Source organism: Lathamus discolor, chromosome 3 (genome assembly GCF_037157495.1).
Source record: "Lathamus discolor isolate bLatDis1 chromosome 3, bLatDis1.hap1, whole genome shotgun sequence".
Taxonomy (NCBI): Eukaryota; Metazoa; Chordata; class Aves; order Psittaciformes; family Psittacidae; genus Lathamus; species Lathamus discolor.
The window spans coordinates 82,953,071-82,972,361 of record NC_088886.1 but is presented as its reverse complement, the minus strand read 5'-3'; the positions used below and the strand labels follow the sequence as shown (position 1 = coordinate 82,972,361).

Genomic DNA, 19,291 nt, shown 5'->3' with positions numbered 1-19,291 from the left:
AAGAAAATCAATGACAATCTCTTTAAGTAAACGTGTGTAATTGTCTATAGTATGTCTGTAGTAAATGGTATGTATCAGTGATGGTTCTCCATTGCATTTTATCCATGTCTAAGGAAGACAGTGATGGACATATTTAAGGTATGTGTGTATAATAGACATGGTCTGACTCACGAGTTGGCTGGAGTCCTGGGCATTGGGATTTGGGGATGCTTCTCTCTTCCTGAGTGTAGGGGAGCATGCATGTGCAGTACAGAAGAGGCTGAAAAAAGAAAGGAGCCTGCAAGAGAAGCTTGGGCTGGGATGCAGTGAGTGGCAGGGAAAGGTGTTCATATGGCAGGGAGCAGCCTGAGCCTTACAGGGGATGAGGGGAGATGAAGGAGAATTGGTTAGCTCAGGGAGCTGCTGACAATCTCTGTCTCCTGAAAGAGAATCAGGTGTTCTCCATGTAAAAAAGGACCTTCTCACTTCTCAGGTCTTTAATCTTCTTGCTTACTGTTTGTTTTGCCCTACTAGAGAGGGCATTTTGGTTCAATTTACTTTTGTCTAATAAAAAGGTTGTTTTCTTGCTCCTATTGTCTTTGTGGTGTACGCATGGAAAACAATAAGGGCCAGAGGGACTGTTTTAGATTATTTCAGCTAAAAGACTGCAGCTGACTTAATTCACAGAGATGTTGTGTTTTGTGATATCTCTGCATGAGAAATGATGTTACATGTGCATAAATATATTTTTTAAAAAATTAAGATAGACTCTAATTTTCTCTTCAACAAGAAAATGATCTGTAGGACCTTAAAATTTTCAACAAGTTGGGAGAAAAGAGGAAGCCTTGTAGACAGTGGTCAGAAAGTCCAGTTGTTTTTGTGCAAGGAGGGAAGCATTCAAGACGAGCACCATGAATTTCATATCCCCATGGCAATAAGCAAAGCCTTGCAGGAATAGAAAGGAACCAGATAGCTTCAAGGCCATCTTCCCAAATATGAAAACAGTATTTCCTCTAATCCCGTTGCTCCTGCAAACTTTGGTTTCAAAGTTTGGACAGCTGTAAACCAAGAACTGGAGCATGTAATTTTGCTTCAGGTTTTTTTGGAAAACAGTGGCAGGAAGCAAGTGAAAGGAGGTCTTCAAAACTGAGAGCAAGGGAATGTGGTAAAAACAGCACCTTGCAGCAGCCAGTACAGAGAGCAGACAAGAAATACTGAAGTAGGGTCCTGTCTTACTAGACATGACTTATATAATACTGCGGTGAAGGAGACATCTTCTTTCAACTGCTGTGGGAGCTGGGATGCCTTGGAACAGAGTCCTGCCTTCCAGTAGTCACAGTGATGGGAGACTTCATCTTTCAGCCAGAGGAATGAGCGAGAAATGAGGAGTTGGTTGTAGAAGACAGGAAAAGGAGGAACCTAATTTCAGAGTGTGGACTTCAGGAGGAGGAGCAAGTGTGGATTTTGGGGGTGTGTCATCCCTGCCCGCGTGCCCCACTCCATCTTTGGCTTCTTCAGTTGACTGTGGGGAATTTTTTTTAACCTCTTGGAATTACTGGTGGTCTCTCCTTGTAGAAAAAGGGGTACAGAAATGAGAAAAGGGGCTAGGATAATGGCCAGGAAAAATGCAAGCGACAGTATTTTTTACTTAGAATTTGGGCTCACTGAGTTATGAAAGTTGTATTTATAAAAGTACCAATGTAGAGCACTTTCTGATAGTTTAGCAAGAGTGTTTCTCTGTGCTGTTCATGTTTATGTCAAAGGAGTTGGAGATTAAATTATGCTGAATCACACAAAAGTGTCTCAAGCATCTGTTTTCAAAGTGTTGAAGAGAGACTGATAATTGGGTACAGGTCACTGGAAACATTTTGGTCATTCACAGTATACACAGGAAAAATTATTTTAAAGAATAATTATTTATCTTACAGAAGGAAGTAACTTAAAAAATTCAACGCTTTGGCTTCAGTTTGCACACACCTTCTTATCAAATGTGCTTAGAGAGAAAAAAGTTCTTTTCAGCACCATGTGAAGAGCAGGAATATTTTAGTGGAGAGATTTGGTTCCTTTTGACCTACTACCACCTTTGGAAGATCACATGAAGTATCTAAAGTTGGGTATCGATCTCTTTCTTCAGAATCTCCTCATAAAAACATGCATAGCTCTTGACATCAGGATTATAATCACTTGGAACAAAACCCAATATTCACCTTTTGATATTTCAACATTCCCTCAATATCGGGACACAAATTTAAGTCTTACTTTTGCTTTTCCTATTGATTTTCTGTATAAGTGGACATAGAAGGGATTACCTGCATATAGAATCTGTTGCTCACTATGAGGAAGGGTAAGAGCATTAGTTTCTCTGGTTGTTCCTCAGCATCAGGTGCTGGTATTTATCGTAGCTGCAATTAGAAAGTTGTGCTGAGATTGAATGTGGTACAGTGACTCCAGCTTTGTTAGCACATCTCAAATGAGGAAACGGTTGCACATTCAAACTTCTATTATAGATCTAGTAATTATGGCTGCCATTGGTCCCAGCCACTATAATTAATATTATAACTGACAGTTATAATCTTATTTTCACTCACTTGCAACATTTGAAAAATGACTGTCTCAGACCAGTGTTCTCTTCATTTTTTTTTTTCTTTGCCTGTGCATAAATTATTTTTGAAAGACTTGAGAAAAAGTAATTTTTGTTTAATTCTATTTTGGATAATGTGAGAAATTCCTATCTCATATTACTAAAGATATTTTCCCTCTTACTCCACCTGCAAGTTCTGCAGGGAGTGTTCTATAGCTAACTGGATGGCTGTGTCGCTAGAAGCTGCTGACTGGTCTTTGAGGTTGTTCCCAGACAGCGTGTGAATAGACATGAATAGCTAGTGAGTCTAATTGGAGATGCCTGAAAGAGAAAGCTGTTTAGTCTACAGCTCCTCTGAAACAACTGCAGCTGCCTACGTCTCTTCCCTGGGAATCCTGAGAGTTGGTAGTGGGAGGCAGATCTGCTGTGAATAACATCTCTTCTCTTTCTTCTCCGATACCCTTATTTAGGCTGTCTCTGCAGAGCCAGCCCAAAGCATGTAAGATATTAAATATATAGGGAGTTGTCCAGGTACCCTTTAGCTGTCTGTACCCAAAAACCTGTGCCTTATCTGTCATTTATATGCCTCAGGTTGAGACAGTACATGAGTAGTGGTGATGGACTGCTGCATCTTGGGAGCTTATGGAAATAAGATTTATGACTCTAAATATATGGTCTTGCCATCATACTGAGAGCAAACTTCCATACAGTTTAAATGTGGGCTTGTATAACTGGTTGGTACAGGAGAGACAAGCAGTTGCTCAGTGCAGCTTTCGGGCACACACTAGGAGAAAGTAAGGAACAGTTCAAGATGAATTGTGAGATCCCAAGTTGATGGGTTAATGTAGAACATCACGGTCAGACGTGTCCTTAGTGTGTGGAACAAAAGGCTTTAGGCATTTAGTTTAATTTGTGGTTTAGTCAAGTAACCACTACCAGCTGCAGGACCAAACAGTAGCAGTCCAGTTCTTCCTGTATTTACAATTATTCCTTAGACCAAGCATATGATTTCTCTGTCAGAACTTGATGGTACATGTGATCACAGGTATATGCAAATACTTACTTGTTTTTCTAAGAAGGTCCCTTTTACTACTGTTCATCAGCAGTTTTTACCTAATTTAGCAACTCATTGGTGAAAGTCTATATAACAGAGCTTAACATGTTCTCATTTCTTTAGCTTAATAAATAATAAATGGAAGAACCTCACTAGAGCTAATAATTTACCAGGTGGGTATTGCCACAGATACTTATATTTAAGCACTGTATGCATGTCTTAGTTAAACCACTTTTACCCTGTGTTCCTGTAGCACCCTTGAACCATTGCCCTTCATTTTGTCTCTTAGGTACACCACTTCTAGTTCGAAGGAGCAGTGATCCAGCTTTGGGCCCACCTGCTGACTTCCACCCCAGTGCTTCTCATTCCAGCGACCACAGTCTCAAGCCTGTTGTAGCAGTAGGTGTCATGTAATTCACCTTTTTTTTTAAGGGCAAAACCTGTTCTTACCTTTTGGTATATAGCAGTTTTATAAGCTATGTCTGTACTTGTATCTAAAGCAAGTGCATCATACTCATTTTCTGTAAGGGGGAGAATTTCTTCTGGACAAAATGGCTGGTTTAGATTATACAGTCAATTAACAGTGGTTCTCTTTTTTAAAAATAAGACATTCACATAAAGCTCATTGGTGACATAAAGCACTGGAATATGAACTGAGCTTTTAGCAATTATGTATTTGTTCAGTATCATTTTGTCCAGTTCACCATTGTGTAGTGGGGAAAAATGTATTTCCCTGTTAATATGCGTCACCTGTCTTTCCACGCTTTTCCACTTCCCTTGTTTTCTCATGGCATTTCTGTCTTCCTTTAGCACCCTGCAACTATCCTCCATGGTCTCTTCTTTCTCTTGCTTTTCTGTTTTGCAGTCTGACTTCCCTTTGGAGGACAAATTTGTTTTCAACAAATAGTTACTACTAAATATTAGTGCAAAGACACTACTAGAGAGGATGTAGTAACACTTAATTAGATGTTATTGCAAGTCTACATTAAATCTAAAAATTATAATGTCTTTGTCATGCTTGTGGTACATTTTTTATTCGAGTTTTAAGGCCTGAAGCTTTGTGTTTGTGTGTGTGGAAGATGTTGCTATGTTATTTATAAAAAGATGAAATTCTTTATACTCTCTCAATGTCAGCTGAGATACATAAGTGCATCAAGCAGAATAAAGCTTTATCATAGACCTGATGTTTGCCTAGAAAGATTTCAGATCTGCTTCTGCACTAGATCACAACTAGTTTATAGCAAAATTCCACAGATGGCTGTATTGGCACATTAGGAAGCAAGAGGAAAGAACTGGGGATCAGCAACACATGCTGGAGGTTGGAAACCTTCTCAGCTGAAGATGTATTAAGGATCATACTTCTGGTTAAGTTTGTGTGAGTGAAATAAGTAAATAGAAAGATTGTGTATAAATGATGTTCAACGGATCTCAGTCTTAACTGTTCTTCTGAAGGCCAACACAGGATTTTAGTCGACTGTCATTTCTCTTTACATGGCCAAATGTATGTGCATCTAAATATTTAGTGTGCCTCTTATTTTACAATGGCTTGTGTTATTTGCTAAGTGGTGCAATTTTAAACCTTCTAGTGACTCTCCATGTACATTATGGTGTTACAGGGAGCTGAACTTTGTCCAAGTCCCATGTCATTTGTCAGACCTATTTGAGCTGAGAGGTTTTTCTTGATGTTTGCTGAAAGCACTCACATATTAATGAAATACTGACTTAGTCTGATAAATAAAAGTACAAAGAAGAATTCCTGGTTAACAATGCAGATCCTCCTGTCTTTGCAAAGTTGAGACGTGTAAAGCGAGTATGTCAATGTGTGATGCTGACCTCTGGTATATTATAACCATGGAAAAAAAAAAAAGTGGAAAAACTGGTGAAATTTGTTGCATTCAAGGTCATGTTTTGAATGTTTTATTTTTGGCCATAAGGGAGAGGAAGATAGGTTTTCTTTGGTTTGTTGGGTTTTCTTTAAATACAATATTAGTGGTGACAAGTGCATTTTATGCCATTATATGAGGATTGCAGTTAGACCTGGAAGCTAAACCCTCACCATGCTTCACTGACTTGCATCAGTGCACAATGATCCTTTAGGCTGAAAGGGATTCTCTGTGCCTAAAATAGAGAGTATCCCTCTGTCAGCTGCAGGGTAACAGTCAAAGCTGGACAGGTAACTGTGGAGAGGGCTCTCAGGTCTTTTTGAAATGCCATGTAAGGGCCGGGGGGAAGGCCCAGAGGGTTGAAAGTTTTCGTTGTTAAAGTAAAAATCTGTTACAGCAAAATACATTGCACCAGCTCTTGTTTTTGCAGCAGTGCCATTTATAAACCCCTCATTCTCAATCGTGCTGAAATATGCTTTGGCATAATGTTTTGGGAAGCATAGAAAGCTTAAACAACATAGGTTAAATTAGGTACAGATTGTTTTAAAACACGGGGAGGAATCAATACCTGACAAATGAAAAAACACAGCACAAACAACTGAACACTGCATTTTGAATATAGCTGTGCTCTTTCATGCAGGTGTTAAAGCAATATTTAGGGAAGATTAATTTGTTCCGTGTATTGCTGCTGAAAATGTAAAATTAATACTGCATTTCCTTTGCCACAAACATGAGGTTTTTTTCACATTAAACTGCTTCCTTGCAGTCACATGCAAGTTAGAAAAACCAGAGCTGTGGGTAGACAAAACAGTTTTCAGTGTGTGTAGTAAAAATGAAGTCTCTGTATTTATTCCCCAGTTATCTTAGCAATCATTTTGTAATTGAAATTGACTTCCATAATTACCATAATTGTTTTGGCGCTTCTGGCATTTTGGTGTTTGGCACATGTAGAACTGGCAGTTTGGTTCTATGTAGAAACAGTTGCAGTTAGATTGTGTGCTGTCTTATACGGTACGTACTGGTTCTCCAGTAGTTGATCACTTTTTTGAGAGGTGATTATCATCTGAATCTCTGAAGACAGCACTGATTTATTTCTATGAGGGTATGATAAGTAATGCCTGAAATAGAGCAACAAACATTAAGTAATAGAAGAACATTGCTATCCAGTTCTGGTGAACAGGGTGAAGCTAATGAACCATTTGAACCATTACCATTCACAGTATTTATAGACTCGAAGCAGAGCACATACTCTGTTTTTAAGATGTTGTCCCATTCATTCAAAGGAAGATTTTAATTTTTTTTCCATGCCATATGATGATTACCAAAATTGCAAAATCTTTGCTGAGTGACCAGGTAGCTTGAGAAGAATTTGAGCTATTCCTTCATATCTTCTCTGACGCTTATTTTGTCTTAGCTGTAGTTTTTAGTCTCAATTAACAAAATACTTCTAGATCAATCAAAAACTGATAGTGAAGTCCAGCATCTGTTCTCTCAGATTGGAAGTCATTTAACAGATGGTACAAAATTGGAGTATCTTTTTTCTTCCAAACCTCTCTTCCTTACCATGATAGCTGCCACTGAAAAATTTGGAGGCTATAATCAAAGAAAAATAGGGATAGCAAATATCTGAATTTGTTATTGAAGAAAAGGTATTTATGAAGAAAAGGTGAATTTATTAATTTATGAAGGCAACTGTTGAAACTCTTCTGTCTATTTATAATCACAGAGCCCTGGCCAGGCTTTCAAAGCAGAAACTTCCCTCTCTGGGCCTCCAGAGAGGACCTCAGGTAGCATGACTAGTTTAAAACACTTTGATGTGTTGGGTGGCTGTGGCTTTGCTATGGCAGTAGCCAGCTGCTTTTTGGCTGTGAATGGCCTGGCTTCAGAAAGTGGGGTTAGCAATAGGCCATGAAGTCTTCAGCCAGGGATCTCCCCTGGAGCGAGGCCATGCTTCATGATTGAAAGGGTCAAAGCCTTTCAGAGGAAAGAAGCATTCTTTGGCCACTTAGCACTTGCTTGTCACTTGTCCCCAGCTTGCTGAGAGAAGCTGCAGTTTCAGATTTTCGGCACTGACTCAGAAGTTTCTGGCTGGATCCCTCTACCCAAGCTCTAAACTGATAAAGACGAGATATGCAGCAGGGCAGAAAGGCTGAATTATGAGGTTCTGTTGGTTTGGTTTTGAACTTTTTAGGGAGCAGAGTGCATTTTGCTGCTTTTGCTCAGGCCAGTTCATCCAGGTAGTAATTGCTAAGGTATAATTAAAACATCTGAACTTTCTGGAGATGATTCTTCTGCTTATCTCTATTTGCCCAGGGACGGACTTCCTCTGCTATCATAAGACATGATCAAATGTTTTAGATGGAGAGTTGTGGTTGATGGGAGTTTTGCATTAATTCTGCTGAGACTAAGGTTTTATCCCCTTTTGTTAACTTGCTGATTATTATGGGGATGCTATGTTCTGCATGACTTTCTTTTCTAGTTGCATCTTTTCTGGATAAATACTTAGTTTAACTTGGAGTTAATCAATGCTAATGGCTGATCGAATTGAATTTATCCATATTTAAGATACAATGAGATGCTGGATCAATTGAAGAGCTGCTCCAGTGGCTCAATATCATTTCAATTTTTACCTAGATGTGTCTTGAAATTGACTGTGTTTTATGCATTGTGGACATATAATTTGCAATTTTGGATAGGGCTCATGTATAATCAGAATATTTTTATGCTTCAAGCCCTTGTTAAAAAAGGTCGAAACCTCCTCTGGTTCTTCTGGCCATTAATTGTGTTTGTAATGTATTAGCCTCCCTGATTAAGTGTCTGCAGATTAGCATAATGTGGATGTGTGTGAGGATGCAGCTCCACGGATTGTGCCTTCTACATGGTTTATGTACATATGTAAACATAAATGCTGCAATCAGAGCTTGGTTTTGAGAGAAATATTGTCAGTTGTACTTTCAAAGTGTGGGGGTTTTTATTACAAGAAAGAGGCAGAAATATTAGTTCATCTAACGAGGCTATTTAAAAGCAGGGCAGAGCACAAAAGGTCTTTTTTTGGTACAGTGATGGGATAATGCTGTAGAATCTGTAATTTGTGTTGATCCGGTAGGTTTCTGAGAAGGCCTGAGCTAGGAGACTGCACTGCCATGAGGGTGGTATTGTCTGTCTGATTTTAGAAGGTAGAACTTTTGTCCAGTATTGTTTGCTCACCATGACTAGGTCAGGTAGTTCTAATTTCTGGTCCCTTTGCATGTGTTAGAATTTCAATCTGAAATTCTCCCATAGTTATGTGATAGAAACACAGAATTGTGGGCTGGAAGGGATCTTTAAAGGTCATGTACTTCAGTCTCGCTGCCATGACCAGGAACATCTTTAACTAGATGAGGTTGCCTAGAACCACATCAAACCTGACCTTGAATGTCTCCAAGGATGGGTCATGTGCCACCTTGCTGGGCAACTTGTGCTAGTGTTTTACCACCCTCATTGTAAAGAATTTCTTCCTCATGTCCAGCCTGATTCTCCCCTTTTTTAATTTAAAACCATTGCCCCTCATCCTGTCGCAACATGCTCTGCTAAAAAGTCTCTCCCTGTCTTTCTTATAAGCCCCCTTTAAGTTTCCAGGAGGTGGGATATGTGAAGGAAACCAGAATTTGAGAGAAATGCAGTAATTCTTCAGGAACTAGCAGTGCTGGAAGGACATAAAATATAAATAATATATAAACATAAATGTAATATAAATAGAGATGGAAACTCATCTTGGGTATTACAGTGTGTATTGCAGGGCAGAGGCAGGAATGCTCCCCTGAGGTCATGTGGTCTCAGACTGTCATTTGGAATCGCAAGCTTTTTAAATTCTGGAAGGCATTTATTTATTTCTGGTTAAAGTTTTCCTATTAATAATTTAACTCCCACTCTTGAAACACTGCTGTGTGGAACTGAGCAGAAGATCTGGGGAGACTTAAAAGAATTTTCTGTCATTCAGATGGGGAGTTCCGAGCAGTTTGAGTTTTTTAAAAGGGAATTCTGATGTGGGTGAATCCATTTTTAAAGCAACTACTGTGTGTCTGTTTGTGCTGTGGAACATATATAGAACACTCCTAATCAGTGCAGGAGCTTGTCAGTGTATTGCTTTTGATGTCTGATTAGATGATCATAGGGACATCTGCACCGAGTTAGTTTTGAAGTTGTTGGTGTGAGGCTCTGCAGGAACCAGAGCTGTGTGGCACTCTTACACCATGAAAAACTGCTACTCTTAAAGAGCCTTTTATAAATCCAACTATGCAGCTAGCTGAGGGCTGTCAAATTAACAAAAGCCATTCCTTCTTGATTCTTTCTGTTGCTTTTCAACCCTGCACTGCTTTTTTCCCCTTCCTTGTGCTGTGTGCTGTGGCATTCTGTGTCAAAAAGAAATTATTTTATATTGTAGAGGAAAAGCTAAGAAATGTAAATGAAATATTTGTAATACTTCAGAGTACTGAACTGATCATCTGAAAAGGGACAGAACTGCCCTGTAGTAATTTCCTCTCTTGAAGGTGCAAAAAGGTATGGGGGGAGGCGAGGAGGAGGAAGTCATCTTTGTGTTCCTTGCACAGCCTACATTTCAGGGAGAGTGTATTGTTTTACCTGTATTGTTTAAGATGAGCAGTGGGTTCAATTTACATATTTTTATCTAATAAGGATAAGTAGACTTTTTGTGATTTATTTGAATAAGAGCTAATAATGAATGTTCGCCATGTTAATATATAGATTATTAGTAAAAACGCCACAGTCGGTAAAAATAATAAGGAAAATAATTTTTAATGTGTTGCTTTCTAAAGCCTGTTTCCAGTGAGAGAAGTGCAGGCCTTTTACTAACTATTAATGAAAGAAAGGATCTATTATGAAACCACTGAAGTTCTCCATCATTCTGGAACTTATGTTCGTAGGGGGCTGAGTTTTGCTTCCTCTGTAAAATAAATTTTGGGCCTTGGCTGTCATTTTGAAGACTCTTGTTTATAAACCTTTCTCCTTTGTCCTCTGCCTTGGGTAGCCAGGTAGATGTGGTTGCAGGTGATGGAAGATGGCCAAGAGACTTAAACTCTTGCTTTTTCCCACGTGGCCTATCTTTTAAAGAGCATGGAAAAATTATAGGGTGGAAATAAGAACTGCTGACAAAAAAAAAGTCAAGAAAAAGGGAAAAGGTCATACTTTCAATGCTGTTGACACGTTCATCTCTTAGCTACATCTTTGGGGTCCTACAAAATACTGTCATTCCATCTGGAACAGCTTTCAGCAGGCAGCTTACGCAACAGGCTCATGGCACTGAAATTGGAATGAAACATTAGCAAGTTACTTGTATGTCTGACAGTCAAATTAAAAGTGGAAGATGACAGTCAACATGGTTCATGCATATCATTTACTGTCAAGCTCTAGAAACATTTAGCTAAAATAAAATAGGTTTTCAGTCGGTGTCCTACTAAAATGCCTGCTGCTAAATAACATTTTGCATAGCACAGAGCAAGCCAGTGGACAACTGGGAATAATGGCAGAGATTCTGGATACTTACTTAGATCCAGATGTTGCTGTGACATTAGGAAAAAACTTACTTTGGATTTTTTTTAAGACATCATCTTGCAGAGACTCTGCTCTTGTTCTGGTTAATATTTCTGTGTCTGTGAAAGTGAGATCTGCTTCTTTGTTTCTCTTGCAGGTTTGACAGCTATTCACACTCAAAGGAGGTTTGATATTTTTATTAGGAGAGGCCCCTTAGACACTAACCTACCCATCCCACTGGAGACACTTTATCTGGGGATTTGTTCTTTTCCTGTATAGTTGGTGTCTCAGCTAATCTGGATTTACAGGTTTTTGAGTTATAATAATAACATAGCGCTCCTTGAAACTTACACATTCAGGGTTTTTTTTATGGCAGCAGGTCCTGATTACTGTGAAGCAATTTCTTACAATAACAACTGGAATGGAGGAATATTTTATTGTTTCCATGTTACAGCGTGCTTTTGCTGTTACATGTGTTTGACATAGAATCATAGAATAGTTACGATTGGAAAGGACATGTTGGTGTTGGGAATAACAAACTGAGACCACTGTGAAGATAGACTAAAATGGTGAGACTCAAGATATTGAATAAACATCTCAACTTTTGGTATTTATCAGTGTCGTGGTTTAAACTCAGTCAGCCACACACTTTTTGGGAGAGTAGAAACTGTGTGGCTGACTGAGTTTAAACCACAACAGTCAGTAATTGCAGTGGTTTCATCTGGCCTGTAAGTGTAATACGACCTTTTGTCATAACCCAGGCAGTAGAAATTCTCTGAAATAACTTTAAATAAATAAAACCTAGTAAACAAACAGTTTGGTCAATAAGTAAATCTTCAGTTCAAATGAAATTATTAGACTCTGAGCTGATGTGAGAGCAAATTGTTGTCGCTGTTCCTCTGTGCTATGAGGGACAATAATTACCTGATTTTCCTGTCCTGATCACCCAAAGGTGGATGTACCTGTGGTCTGATCTGGCACAGTTGTTCTTATGCTGTATTTCAGATTCTAAAGAAGTGTGTTTGCCGAAGTTTTACACATGCCAAGGAATATCATAAAAAAGAAAAACCAAAACACTAAACCAATCAGACAAACCACACACACACAAAAAAGCAAAACCAAACAACAAAAAACCCTCAAAAACCCACCTCATACAATCAACCAAACAAAACCGAACTACAGACTTTGGTCTGAAGAGAGATCTTACAGGAACAGTTTCTCTTGGCAATCAAATTTCATGGCTTGTGCTTTTAAAAATTACTTGTCTATTTTTGAAGTATTAGTGACAATAAGTTTTGCCTTTAATTCATCTTGGTTTAAGCCTTGGTTTACTGCGAGTTTCAATTAGAACATACGGATTCTCAAGTTCCTCTCTAGGATTCAAATAGAGCAGGTTTCTTCTTTGCATCAGTCCCAAGGGATGCCCATTGTGCCATACTAATTATATTTGAACATGTAGAATGGCCTGGCTGAGAGCGTATCAGTGTATCTTAGAGCTAGCAGAATTACTCTCTGCGTTGGCATTGATGTTGTTGTCTGTTTAGCAGCTGGCTTAGTGTGGCATGAACTTGGACCTTATATAAAAGAGCTGCTATGGTTCTTGTATCATGGTTGCTCCATTGACCTAATAGTGGTGCATCTGAGATGATTATACATTTAACATGTGGAGATAAATTGGCCTCCTTGTTTTCTGTTCTACTTTTTTAGAATTACCAAGTACAATTAATTTCATGGTGTGTCTATCAGCTTTACAGGAACAAAAGGAAAACCCTTCTTTTCAACTGGCCACATATCAGTCTAAGAAGTATGGTGAAAGCTCCTCAAATCTGGAGTTCACTTTTAGGCCCACAGCTCCCTTTAACAATCTGCATAAATCTTCCTGTCCTTCAAGCAGCAGAATGGGAATCAGAACTATGTTCTGTAAAGTTCTGTGAGCAGCACTACTGTGCAAGGGCCAGTTATTCTTCATTTCCTTATCTTTAGACGTTTTCCATAAGAGCCCAGATGAATCCTGTTTCTGATGCAGGAGAGGCATATTCCAAAGGGAATTTTATAGAACACTTGTACGAGGATTTGAAAGCACATTAAAAGGAGGAGAGGCCAGGGAACAGAAAATCATTGATTAAATGGATTTCAAATCACAAAGAGGAAAAAATTCTATATATCATCAGGAAGAAAAACATCCCCTTCAATTTGGTTTCAAAGGATGCAGCCAAATTGGGGATGTTTCATCTTAAAAATAAATCAGGTCCATAAAAAGCTGCAGTTCTTAGTGACAAATTTTGTTTTTCAGAAGTTCCTGTATAGTCTCTTTAGCCCAAGAATTAGTGTCTGAACTATTTTAAAAGAACATAGGATCATTTGCCTCAGATCTCAGGCATCCACCATAGACGCCTCCTCACCTCAGATGTTCTGGTGTACTTCTGCAGACGTGGGTTTTCATAAGTGGTATTGATGAAATCCTGTGGCGTGAAGACCAGCTATGAGACTAGTGTGGCTAATGTATGCTACATGGATAAATGCATCCGCATTTACTCCATGCATAGTGTGTGCTCTTTGGATGCTCTCAGATTTCCGTTTGTGAGGATGAATTCAGTAATGTTGTATATCTATAGGAATAACGTTCTACAAAAGATATCCTGAAAATGCTGATGACTGGGCTGGTCTGTTGTACAGTGGTAAGAATAGCTAGAGTCAGTGTTTTGCTCCTTGTGAAAGAAAGGCCAAAGGCTATTGTTAACCTTATATTACAAGTCCTCCTCTTGTTACTATTGGGGAGGCTTAGAGGAGTAGAGAGTCAGAATGGGCTAGAAAAGTTTTTATACAATAATTTTCTTATTTAGAAATTACCCTGTAAACTTTTAAATAGCCCATGTCAGTCATCGGGCTATTCTGTCCATCTTTGATTCCCTGTCGTTAAGCATGGGAAAATTCTCCATCCTGTCATGCAGAAGAGAAGAAGGGAAATTGTCTGGGTCACTGTTCATAGATTCAGACATTGCTAGCCAGAATGTTTGAGATGGATACTGCATTATGGTCAAATTGATAGTCCAGTTAATACACAAAAAAGTATCTCTGATGTATGGTTTGTTGGTTATTTTTCTTTGAAGTACCTCAGAACAAGAAATTATCAAGAGTAGAAATACTTTTAGTTTAGGGATTGCCATGTTAATAAGAACAAAGCTATCCTAGGTTTACAAAACACTGAACCAGATGATTGCTTAATGCCCGTTGTGATTTTCTGCCTTTTTACCTTTCAATGTCTAGTTGGTGTGTAGTTGCCATTTTCAAATTGCTGTTTTGAGAGGAGAGTTGATGATGCTATTGTGTTAATGTCATCAGTCAGACAAACACTGATATTACCAGGTAAAGTTAGTTCATTAGAACCAGATGTGTGTGCTCCTAAATAAAATTATTATTTTTAAAAATATTATTGACATGATGCCAAAAGCTTATAAGACTTCTGGGAAATTAATCTGCCAATTATATGTATTTATAATGCTATACAAGTGTATAAAGCGTAAAGTTATTGATGTGAGTTCTGTTAAAATGACTTTTATATAGTGTCTGATGCCAGTTACCTATTAAGCACAGGTCTAACATCAGGCTCTAGGTTTATAGTGATTTAATTTTTGTTAAAATGATTCAATATATCAATTCATTACATATTATACATTCATATGATCATGATGTTTGCTACAGAAATACTTTTTTCATTTATTTAATTAATAAGATTATGTCAGGTCTGGCTTTCTGTTCCACTGCTGCTAGTATTTCACTCTGTAATGACAAACGTACACATTTAGGGCTGGTCGGCAACTCTGTTTAGCTTGCATCTCAAAAATCAAATGGAAAAAATACTGTTTGATTTATATATACAATTTAAAACCTGTTGAGTTGGCTTTTTAAATAGCTGGAATAATTAATCTAGGCTTTTGATAAACGTGTAGTAAGTAAAATGGTACAAGTTAAAGTTAGAAAGCAAGTTCATGGGATTCACCAGCTTTTAAAGGGGAGGAAAAAAAGCCCTACTTTTTTCAGCAGAAGACAAAAATGTCTCTAAGCTGACAAAAATGTCTCTAAGCCTAAAAAAGGTCTTTTTAGCAGGAAAGAATGCCTTTGGAAAGTAATAGAAAGTAATGCTACCTGCTTATTGACGTATATAGCATATATATTCATGTGGCGCCCTTTGTGAACAAGGAATTCTGCGAATTGGGATTGTGCCTCAGATACATTGTTATGAAAAGAACAAGAACTAGATAAATATTGCAGTTCACAGATAATGAAAGGTTGTCTGTGCAAAGGAGTCCGAGAATACAGCTCACTAGAGTAATATTTATTTTCCAGGAACATTGAAATTTGAGAAGGACTCAACTACCTACCACTGATTTTTACTGGTACTGCTGGGATCAGACCCTTAGCCCTCTCTAACCTCCCACTTAAATGGGACCATATTTAGTAACGTGCTTGTCTTGCCATGAGATCTGGACTTTCCTAAATTGGGAGCCGCTTGGCAGGCTTGGAGTCCTCCTGTGCACTGGGATGTTTCCCCTGCTATAGCGAGGCCACCCTGTTCGTGCAAGGGTCTGAGGGTTACTGAGGATGGGCTGGCCCTGCTTGGTGCTTTCTGACAGCCTCATATGTTTGCAGTTGCTCCTGCTCCCCAGCACTTTGCCTGGGTGGGCTACCCTGGTTTGTGGTGGGGCAGGTGGCTTGTGTATCCTGGGTTGGTGGGGGCTCCCACTGCTGGGATGACTTCCTTCCTTCCTTTCTTCCTGCTCAGCCAGTGGCAGGCCACAGGCAGGGGAAGTCTCCTGCAGGCTCAGCTTTGCTCTGTGCTGTAGTTTTTTCTAATTTGGACTTTAAGCAGCTTCAAGTCAAATAAGAAATGGTAACCAACAGAATTGTGGGGATGCTTACTGATAATTTTCCCTTGCTTTTGGAGTCAGGCTTGACTGTACACTGCAACTGGGAACCAAGAGGCTCCAGTTGAAGAAGACAGATTGTGTCAGGAGTGCTCAGCCTCCAGCTGAATATATATTTCCTACTGCAGATAGCACTTCTGGGTTCATTATAGTTTGCTCTCATAAGTCGTCATTTCTGTCTCAAGGCTGTTGTGCTTTCCAATGTAAAGCAGATTGATGCTGGCACATTTTTTCTATTTTAATTTTACAAAGTTGTCACACTGAAACTGTGCCTCATATTGGAAGTGCTTTGAAGTGAGGAGATAAACAAAGAGCTAAAATAAAATTAAAAAGAAGCATGAACAACATTTCATCTTGTTTTGTCTTTTCAAAAAATAAGCTGAATGGATGTAGTACCCTTGTGCCACTGTAGTAAGCCTGCAAACATGAGGCGATCAATCTAAATTGAGTTAGTGTATATGCAGTAAGCAGAAACAGGTGAAAATTAGGTTATCTGTGCCCAACTCTTTCTATTCGGTATGAACAGTGAGATATAAACTAGGTTTTAGACCTGATTAGTTTTGTTTATTTTCAGAGAGGGGCAGAGGCAGAACATGTGCTGTATCTACCATAGTTATTAAACCAAGAAACCGTATAAAGTCACTAGCTCACTTGTGACATTTGCAGATAAAGGTAGAAAGCCCTGCTATAAATAAATCCAGAGTGAATCCAGGAGGAAAACCAGCAGCAGTCCTTAGTACATCTCAGTTTTATCTTCATGAAAAACAAAAAACCCCATGAACTCTCTGTCTTTTCACTAGCAAAAAAAGGGAGAAGTGATTGTCTCTGCCAGTGTCAGAAATGCCAACCAATTTATAATCTGAAGTATGGTTTATAACTTCAATTTTTCTGGTTTGTGGACTCCCAAAAGTTTTCCAGTGAAGATAGTAAGCTGGATCTTCACAGTTACCTTTTATGAAGTTGTAAAAGTAGTCAAGGAATTTAGAAGTCTGTTGACCACAGATTGAAGCTATTGTCTTTATCAAAAAAATGAAGAAGTACTAGTGGTAAATGTGTTCTCACTGGTACAATTCTTGGGTGCACCGTTACTATTAATCTTTGATTTAAAGAGGAATGGCAAGTCCCTAGACAAGCTTTGAAAACATTTAATATGTAACAGCTTTTACACCCCGATAGAAGCCTTTTCTACACATTTATGCACCTCTCCTTACTGTTGAGAAGCAGCAATTGCACAAAAAGCCATGATTTCTCTCAAGTGGCAAGGTGAGGTCTTTTCCTAGGATCACAGTCTTACCTATGGCTTGTATTCCCCTTTCCCAGCAGAAAGATAATTGCTGGTTTGGTTTTTTTTTCCTGTGCCAAGAGATATCGCCACCGCTGTAGAATGTAAGTAAAGACCCAGGAGAGCCAGCTGTGGGCTTCCAGTTCCATTGTTAATCCAACTTGAAACTACTTGCTCCTAGAACCCAGCATTTATTTTCAAGACAGTACCTCAGCTGTGTTCTGTATTGTGTTGTAGGGCTCTGCAAATGAAGCCAAATGCAGAACTGGAAATCCAGTGTTGTCCTTTCCACTAGTTTGAAACGGGCTCATGAGTCTTGATAGACTGATACCTTAAAACTTCTATGCCTGTTCAGCCAGGATGCTAAGGTATTGAAGGTTCCCTGTCATTCATGTTTACCAGAGAATTGTTTTAAAAAATGAAAGTTAATTAGTTCACAAAATATTAACAGCTTCTGCAAGTTAATTAAGAATCCACAAGAGTCATTCCCAGTGCTATTTGCCAGAGCCCTGAACCCTTCTGAAATGAACTGTTGATAGCCTTTCCCTTTCCCTGGAGGAGGTTGTAAGAAGAGGGTTTTACTGTTAGGTTTTTCTGACATTTAGCACCATCAGTGATCAAATGCGCCTGTTCTGCCTTCAAGAAGGTTGTGAGGATGAATGAAATATACTCTGAAGTGTTCAGGACCAAACTTCAAGGTCTACAACTGTTTCTGTGTCATCTCTCACTTCAAAGGTATCTGCCCTTTGACTTTTAAGTTGAGCTGTTATTGTTGGGGCCCCTTTGGGTTGCCTGAGGCTATCAGATGTCCAAATAGCCATAACAACAGAAATAATATTTGCTTTCATATGGTAAACAGTTCCTGTTTGACTGTTAAAAAGATGTAAGGCAGTTCAGACTTGAAAGAAAAAACCCCATAGCAAACACAAAAACACCACCATGCCAAAAAATCCAAACCAAACAAAACCAAAACCAAACCATCCACAAACAAACCCAGACAAACACCCCCCCCCCCAAACAAATGAACAAAACCAAAACCAACCCCAACTGTTCAAACTTTATTTCAGCTTGTATTCTGCTCCCTCCATCCTTGTATTTGTCTTTTCCAGACTTGATGATGCTTGGTAGCTGTTGGAATTTGATAGAGCAGTGGGGATTCTTGCACAAGGAAAATAAATTATTATTCCTGAAGCTATACTGGTTGGGTTCCACTTTAAGTTCCAGTGGAAATTTGCTAATTAAACTTGTTGCTATTGACTTTTATAACCATTTAAACAGGAAAGGGTTAATTTGATGGAAGAGGACAAAGCAGATAGAAAGCCTTATCCCTGTTCCTCTTAGAACCTGGACTCCTTCAGAGCTCGAAACACTCTGCTGTAGGCAGTTCACGCTTGAGGGAAACAAACTGTTCAGACTGGTTTTCGAGTAGAAGTTCAGCTCCCCTGGCCCTTGCATTTGTGATCTCTGGGCTTCATCACTCCATTACTGCTGTACAAGAGTTGAATGTGTATTGGGGAAGTTCTAAGTAGCTTAAAATACAGCAGTGCATTGGTTTAGCAACACAGATCAGTATTATCCTGTTTTTCCACTGTTTTGTTTCATGTATCCAGGACTTCCCATTAAAATACTAAGGCCAATTCAGCATGCTTTTTTTGTTGAGATTCAAAGCCCTGCATGAGATTATGCACAAATACTTGAAAAAATCCCATTCCTTCCATGATCCTTTTGTCTACTGGGAGCTACTTTTGTCTAGGGTGTATTGCTTGTGCCTGCAGGATGTACCAGGTCTTAGACTAAGCTCATTTTCAGAAGAAAGCACTGAATGCTTCTGTCAGTTGCTTTTGAATTTGGTAAAGTTCATCTCTGAATGAGACGCCTTTCTTTAGGAAGTCTATCTTGTTCTTTCCTTCACAAAGTAACACACTGAAGTTTTTTCTTCCTACCTTTTCTATCCAGAAGGAAAGATCATGTCTATTGAATACCTAGAACACATTACAGTGATTGTAATTAGTGGAGCCTTTGGATTGTAAAAAGTGGAGCCATTAAATATGCAGATTA

At 38.9% G+C, this 19,291-nt stretch overlaps 1 protein-coding gene across 4 annotated transcripts in view; it reads left to right on the top strand.

Annotated features, from left to right (window-relative positions):
- PARD3B (par-3 family cell polarity regulator beta) overlaps positions 1-19,291 on the top strand; it is a 414,980-nt gene that overhangs the window by 144,621 nt on the left and 251,068 nt on the right. For all 4 annotated transcript variants that reach the window (XM_065670133.1, XM_065670134.1, XM_065670132.1 and 1 more), the window contains exon 4: positions 3,904-4,013. In XM_065670133.1, coding sequence (XP_065526205.1) covers positions 3,904-4,013 — 110 coding nt within the window. The remainder of the gene's footprint in view (positions 1-3,903; positions 4,014-19,291) is intronic.